This window comes from Engraulis encrasicolus, chromosome 20 (assembly GCF_034702125.1).
Source record: "Engraulis encrasicolus isolate BLACKSEA-1 chromosome 20, IST_EnEncr_1.0, whole genome shotgun sequence".
NCBI classification, from domain to species: domain Eukaryota; kingdom Metazoa; phylum Chordata; class Actinopteri; order Clupeiformes; family Engraulidae; genus Engraulis; species Engraulis encrasicolus.
Genome location: NC_085876.1, coordinates 14,057,753 through 14,065,252, shown reverse-complemented (window position 1 = coordinate 14,065,252; position 7,500 = coordinate 14,057,753). Strand labels below are relative to the sequence as shown.

At 49.3% G+C, this 7,500-nt stretch overlaps 1 protein-coding gene across 1 annotated transcript in view; it reads right to left on the bottom strand.

Moving 5' to 3' along the window:
• Nucleotides 1-7,500, bottom strand: part of LOC134435733 (glutamate receptor ionotropic, kainate 5-like) — a 182,695-nt gene that overhangs the window by 61,698 nt on the left and 113,497 nt on the right. Inside the window, exons 6-7 of the mRNA XM_063184779.1 lie at nucleotides 3,046-3,224; nucleotides 2,023-2,076 (exon numbers count right to left, since the gene is read on the bottom strand). Of these exons, the coding sequence (XP_063040849.1) occupies nucleotides 2,023-2,076; nucleotides 3,046-3,224 (233 nt within the window). The remainder of the gene's footprint in view (nucleotides 1-2,022; nucleotides 2,077-3,045; nucleotides 3,225-7,500) is intronic.

Here is a 7,500-nt window from a genome sequence, read left to right as displayed (position 1 = left end):
CCATGAGACACAAGTACATAGGACTAAATGCCAAATCCAATCACTGTAGTGTTTGAAAAATCATGACGAAGAGTCCAGGTTGCAAAAGCTGGAACTGTTTGCTGGACCGTTTAAAACTACAGCTTTAACACAACGACTGCATGGCAAAGCGCACAAATCCGCCGCCATGTTGTTGACGTGTTTTGCCCTCCGTTTTGGGCTAGTAAGACCAGGCAGCAAACATCTAAATGAATGAATGGCAAGACACACAAGTATATGCCCTCCATGATGACTGTGTGGAACGGAGAAATGTGGAACGACTGTGCTTGGATGGAGAAAATCAGGATAAAGAGTCCAGTTTGGAACGGTTCGCTGGACTGTCTCAAAATACAGCTTTAGCTAATTGCGCACACTATTAGCGCTTGACTATATGGCATGTGTCAGTGGCCAAACTGCAACACAATACCACCACATGATTGGAAGGAAGGTTTGCACAGTTGGGCATATGATTGCCATGGGCAGCAGAACAGGTAGGATATTATTTGCCATTTGAAACGTGTCGTTCTGGCATTGCCAAGTGTCCACATTGCATTTAATTTTATGGACGATTTGTCCAGCACTCTGTCTCCTTCCAGGCATGTGGTGGAGAGAAGGAGGTGCTGTAGGGGTGGCAGTTAGCACTTCCAGGATCGATTTCTCCAGACTCTCCGGTCTCCTGCCATGCAAGTAAGCCTCTTACCATGGTGACCTGACAGGCAGGGGCATGTTGGTGTGGGCAGGGACGCTGACAGCTTTGACTGGGCCTGACACAAGATCATCTGAAAGGCCCCCCTTCTCAATACATAGTACGTACAATGTAATGAGGAGCCAATTCTGGGACCCCTCTCTCCCTGGGCCTGGGACAACTGACTTCTTTGCAGCAATAAATAATGCATTACAGTAATTAATTACTTTTGTAAGGCATTACTCCCAACACTGCTCCCAGGCCTGACATAGATAGAGAAGGAGGGGGTGATACAATAACAGTCACATTTCTGTATACTATGTGTCCTCAGTGCATCTGTGTCTATCCCCTGAAAGTAAGCCTCTAGACATGGTGACGTGACAGGCGGAGGCATGTGGTGGAGTGGACAGGAGGATGAGGGTGAGGGTGGAATTGGTGGAGGATTCTTCGTCTGATGCTGCTGCTGCTGCTGCTGGTTGTGAAAAGTGGTGTGTGTGTGTGTGTGTGTGTGTGTGTGTGTGTGTGTGTGTGTGTGTGTGTGTGTGTGTGTGTGTGTGTGTGTGTGTGTGTGTGTGTGCGTGCGTGCGTGCGTGTTTGTTTGGGGGGTGGAGGGATTGGGTTTGGAGGGATTTGTAAATGGAGGGGTGGTGTGGTGGTGGTTATGTGGGGGTGAGTTGGGGTTCAAATCCCCCACGGCGGGCACAGCTGGCGAAACGCAGCCCTTGGGACAGGACTACTTCACCTTGTGACGCTCCCTCCTGGGCTAACGCATTCCGGAGGCTTCCGCATTCCCCGCAGATGGATATGATCTAAAAATACGAGGCGCAGGAGTCACCTCGGACAAGGGCATCCTCTGGGCAGGGGAAACGGCCGCCTGCTCCTCCGCCCGCCCGCATGCACGCCAGCCAGCCCGCCCGTGTGATAAACGGCACAGGCCCATCATGCATTTCAGATGAGCAGAGCAGAGCAGAGCAGAGCAGAGATGAGCTGAGCTGCCTGGATGCCTGGCTGGCTGGTGCTTATGGTACTTGGCCAGGCAATGGCAACGGCGGCGGCAGGGTAATTGCAGGGCTCCGCAAAAACAGGAGTGAGAGAAGGAGAGAGAGAGATGGAGAGGAAGAGCGAGAGGTGTGAGGAGCAGAGGGGGAGAGAGAGAGTGTGTGTGTGTGCGTGTGTGTGACAGTGACAGTGACAGTGACAGAGAGAGAGAGAGAGAGAGAGAGAGAGAGAGAGAGAGAGAGAGAGAGAGAGAGAGAGAGAGAGAGAAAGAGGGAGGGGGAGAGAAGATAGGAGTGTCATTGGTGTGGTTGCACACGTACCATGGTGGTGAGGATGTACTTGTAAAACGCTGACGTCATCCCTAACTCGGACGCCTGATACATACAGGAGAGAGCAACAGAGGGAGCGAGGGAGCGAGAGAGAGAGAGAGAGAGAGAGAGAGAGAGAGAGAGAGAGAGAGAGAGGATAATAAATATGAGAGAGGAGGGGGAAAAAAAAGACAGGATTAAGTGTGAGTGTGCATTTCAATGGTTGGATTGGCGCAGGATTTGGTGCAGGGCATACTATATCAAACAGACAATTTTCTCAGGCAAAAAGATTTAGACACTCCACTTGGGAATGGTAAGTCAAAAGGGCTCAAGTGTGGTTTTAAGACCTGTGCACCCCCCGAAAACCAAACCTCACACACACTTTCACACACGCACGCACGCACGCACACACACACACACACACACACACACACACACACACACACACACACACACACACACACACACACACACACACACACACACACACACACACACACACTTTCCAATCACCGAATCCCTCCTCACAGGGACCACTCACGGCAGTAGATAGATAGCATCGGCTATAGGTCCCCACCCCACTACACCCCCACCACCAAATCCTCACCGGCCCTCTCTATCGTTCTGCTTTTACGAGAGAATCAAAGAGAAATGTCAAAGTTTAATTGGAAGTCAATGGATTTCCTGCCTGGCTTGTTTACGTTGCCCAACCAAATGGCTGTGTGTGTGCGTGTGTGCGAGTGTGTGAGTGTGTGTGTGTGTGTGTAATGTGCGTATGTGTGTGTGTGTGTTTACTGTATGTAAGTGTGTGTGTGCATGTGTGTGTGTGTGTGCATGTGTGTGTGTGTGTGTGTGTGTGTGTGTGTGTGTGTGTGTGTGGGTGTGGATGTGTGTATGTGTGTGTGTGTGCGCACGCATGCGTGCGTGTGTGTGTGTGTGTGTATGTGTGTGTGTGTGTGTGTGTGTGTGTGTGTGTGTGTGTGTGTGTGTGTGTGTGTGTGCGTGTGTGCGTGTGTGCATGCTGGTGTCTTGCACCTTTCTGAGGATGAGGTAGGAGATGGAGGCGTTGGCGTCGATGATGATGGTGGCCACTTTGTCGTCGCGGATCTCCTTCAGCAGTGGCGTGGGGTCCAGGCTGTCGTCCAGCATGCGCACCGACAGCGTCTCCCGGGAGATGAGGAAGCGCCGCACCAGCTCCTCCAATCGCAGCAGGCCTAGAGGTCACATGGGGTGGGGGCGGGACAATTTGCAGATTAAAATCAAAGACCTCAGGTGACCTGCCGTTGTGGCCTTACTTTTTGGGCCTGGGTGTTACAAAATGATCCTGGGTCAGTGTACATGAAAAACCTTTTGCCCAAGCCTTCAGTAGGCCAGGTGCAGGTGTAAGGCAAGAAAATTTGATCAATGAAAGCTCAGAAAACACCACACTTTGAATAGTGCTGTTTTTCCCCTTTTTTAATTTCTTTGAGTGAACCTGAGTGAACTTGTAGATGCACTGGGCAAAACGTTTGTTTACTCCAAGTAATAAAAAAAGAAAAAAGAACAGTAGTCAGTGTGCCGTGTTTTCTGAACTTTGTTTTCAGCATTGATCCTGGGTCAGTATTTACAGGTTGGGGAATGACGTTGAAATGAAAGGCTTTCCCCATACGGTTTGGACTACAGTATGTTACTGTAAAAGGCTACTGGTAGCTCATTTCAACAAAGGGTAAGGGGGGAGGGGAGTCATGGCAGTTAAAATCAAAGACCTCTGGTGTCTTAAAAGACAAACAGGAAATCGGAGTACTTCAGGGTATTCACCTTTTTTCCTTGGTGCTCATCAGTGTTGGAACTGTCAAGGTTACAATTTTTATACTTTTTATTTGGCCACAATGCCTACGCGTTAAGACTTATGGCTTTTTTCAGGGCGTATCTGCGAATCAAGATACGCCCTGAAAAAGGCCATAAGGGGCGAAATGCATAGGCATTATAGTCAAATAAAAAGTATAAAAATTGTAACCTTGAGATGCCTTGTATTTCCTTTACCCTGAACGGTTGATATCCTGTCAACATACTAGCCTACCGGTAGCTGTGGAGCTGAACAACAAACTGCTCCTGGGTCAGGGTTAGGCAGACATGTATAACGTAATTGCTCCAGATGCTATTACAACACTAATAGTATGATATTACAAGGTTGCAATTATGTAATATCATACTATGTTGTACTAGTGCTGTTGTTATTACATCCAAAACTTCATCTACACTATCCTTCTCAACGACCCCATAGGGCTCCCCCACGCACCCTGGGGGACTGTAGCGCCCCCGTTGAGAAACACTAATCTACACATTTCTGGTGTTAGGGTTTGGGTTGGGGCTATGCTTACAGGCCACTGGTAAAACCATTTCGAAAAAAGCAGCCGATTTCGGCAGTAGGCTTCCTCCACCGGCAATTGGCTAACCCATCAGTAATCACAAGCTTCCTGGTCTCCTGGGGGCTGGCCACTGGGTTTCCCTGATGTTAACTACCGTACCGTCCTCTTGGCCTAAATGTTAGCACCGCCGGCTGGGAGTTCTCATTTCCCAAAATATATTTTGACTGACCTTGACTTGGATACAAGCTGGGAAAGATAGGCTTCCACCAGCCACACCACTGCCAATTCAAAACAATTTTCATACAAATATTTTGTTTTAGTCTAATTTTAAGACAGCAGTAGAAAAATGTTATCTGTTATCTTTCCATAACAAATTCAAAGTCTTAATACACTTGTTTCATGGATATCAAGAGAGAAAGACAATGGAAAAACACTTAATATTCCAATATATTTTGAAAATGGATATGTCGCATTTTGTAAAAGAGCTCTTCTATTACCGTAATTTACAAGTGTTGCCGCTGTATCCTTAAAGTATAAAGCACATCGTCGAACTTCGCTCTGCACATTATTTTCAACTATTTCACGGTCATCAGCATTTACTGACAGTGGGAGATGTAAATTGCGAGGCAGACAGTATTTTTTGTGTCCTACAGAAGCCTCCACCACTTGTAACGGGGGAGAGAGGAAGCCAATATGGTTGACACGTGCATAAATTTGTTAGCTAATCGCCCTGCTTCTCCATATGGTGCCTTTATTGAATCTGGGCAGTAGTCAACAAACCCACCCAATAGATAGATAGGACGCTTTGTCTGAATGCAAGAAGCTTTTATGAGCCGCTATAACTCTGGCAATCACGCACAAGCACGCAGGCACGCAGGCACGCAGTCACAGGCACGCAGGCACGCACACACACATATTAAAACAGAGAAACACAGGCACACATCGACATGTACCCTGATACAAATAAACTACACTGAAATACACATGTATTAAGATGCACAGAAATGCCTATAGACAGATTAAGTCATGTGTGCATACAAACACATACATACTACACACACACACGCAAGCAAACACACACACACACACACACACCAAATGGGGTAACCAAATGCAGCCAAGTGGAAAACAGTCAGATCAATAAAGACAGATGTCGGCGGAGCCTGCTAAAGTGTAGCGATCAGCGTGTGATGATCCTGGCCCCGACCTTCCACAAGGCCTGAGCAGCCGAGCGAAGAGAGCTCCGCTCATCAACCAACCGAGCGCTGCATGTGCGCATGGTTCCGTCCCGTTACACAAGCACCAGGTGTGGGGTCGCTGAGAGGCTCGACGGGGCCCGGGACAAATTTCCCTGAAGGTCCCCTCCCCGACATTAAATCTGTACAATGTAATGGGGAGCCAATTCTGGGTCCCCTCTCTCCCTGGGCCCGGAACAACGGACCCATTTGCCCCCCAACTGCTGACTAGGAGTGGGGCAAACCAATCAGGTACGCTGAGCAGAATGAGTTGAGCTGAGTGGAACGGCAGATGCGTTTGCGGACGAGCTATGGAGATGAGGGGGGGGGGGGGGGGGAGAGGTTTGGTGAGAGGAGATTCGCCAAGCGAAACCATCTGTCTCATAACTAGCAGGAGAGATGAGCGACTGAGGCCGCGACGCGGCTCGCATGGCTGAAATGATGCAACACTGCCCCAACACTCCTTCTTCTGCAGCCAGCCATTCCATTCTCCGTTTCACCTCTCCACATTACAATATATTATATGACAAACTCAATGAGCACCTCCTCTGTCACCCCACTCTCTTCTTCCTCCTCCCCACTCTTTTCTTCCTCCTCCTCCTCCTCCCCTCTGTCTTGTCTCCTCCTCCTACCCCTCAACCTCCTCCTCCCTCTTCATTTTTCATCCTCTTCCTCCTCCTCCCTCTCCCCTTGCCCTCCTGCTATGAAGATGTGATTAGAGACCTACACAACAGCCCATGCTCTTCTCTTTCTGTTCCTCCTCCTCTTCCTCTTCCTCCTCCTCCCTCTCCTCCTCCTCCTCCTCCTCTTCTTCTTCCTCCATCTCGTCGTCCTCCTCCTGCTCCCTCTTATCCTCCTGCTATGAAGTTGTGTTTAGGGGCCTTCACAAAGGCCTGTAAATGTCCCATTAAAGCTGTTTTAATCCCCTTAGCGAACGAACAATCCCGTGCTAAACGCCGCACAACCACCGCTTAAGATGGCATGAATGCCTTATGAACTATTATGCTGGGTACATAATCTATCTTTGATGCGTCCCCATTTCGTTTGTGCAACTTGTCATGTTGCCACAGTAAGCTGTAAAATAAATCGCAGGCTAGGCACGCTAGCTAGACGTACGTACATCCATCCACTAGGGCCATTCCCCCCTTTTTTTTCTCTCGCTCGTACAGCAGGAAGCAGCTTAGGCTTCGCAAGACGGATAATAATGTTACGTTTTCCATTTCACACTTGCTTTGAAATAACATACGGCCCAACTTTAATGTCTGTAAATGTCGACTGTGACATGGAACATGGTTTTAGCGCGCGGGTTAGTGGGTCGGGATGTGAGGCCCCGGCGCTGGATATATTCCCCACAGCTCTCGTGCTGGGTGCTACGGGGTGGGCCGAATGGGCAGGGGATGGGAAGCCGGAAGACGACAGGGAGTGGGGACAAAGGGGTCAGCTGTCCCGGGTCCAGGGAAAGAGGTGGCCCCAAAATCGGATCCTAATTACATTTTATCATAAATCATATGTATTAAGAGAGGGGGTCTTTCAGATGATTTTGTCCCAGGCCCGGTTAAAGCTGTCTGTGGCCCTGGGGGAAGCCGCAGCTCCACAAAAGAGGGGAGAGTGCTAATAAGCGGGGACCGCTGTCGTGCAGGTTTTTAATATGTCTTTGCCAGAGTCTCGCCAGCTTTGATCCACTGATTATGGCTGACACGAGGTCATTGTTAAGCCCAGGCTTGGGGTACTGCACCCCCCCTCCAGTTGCAGTCGTGCTCGCTGGTGGTGGTGGAGGAGGAGGAAGGAAGAGGACGGAAGAGAGGAGAGAGGGGTTGGAGTTGGAGGGTGTATCAGGCTCAGTCGTGGCGACTACACAAAAAAGGGACCTTAATTGCTATGAGGGAGCGCGCCTTTTGGCTAGCGAG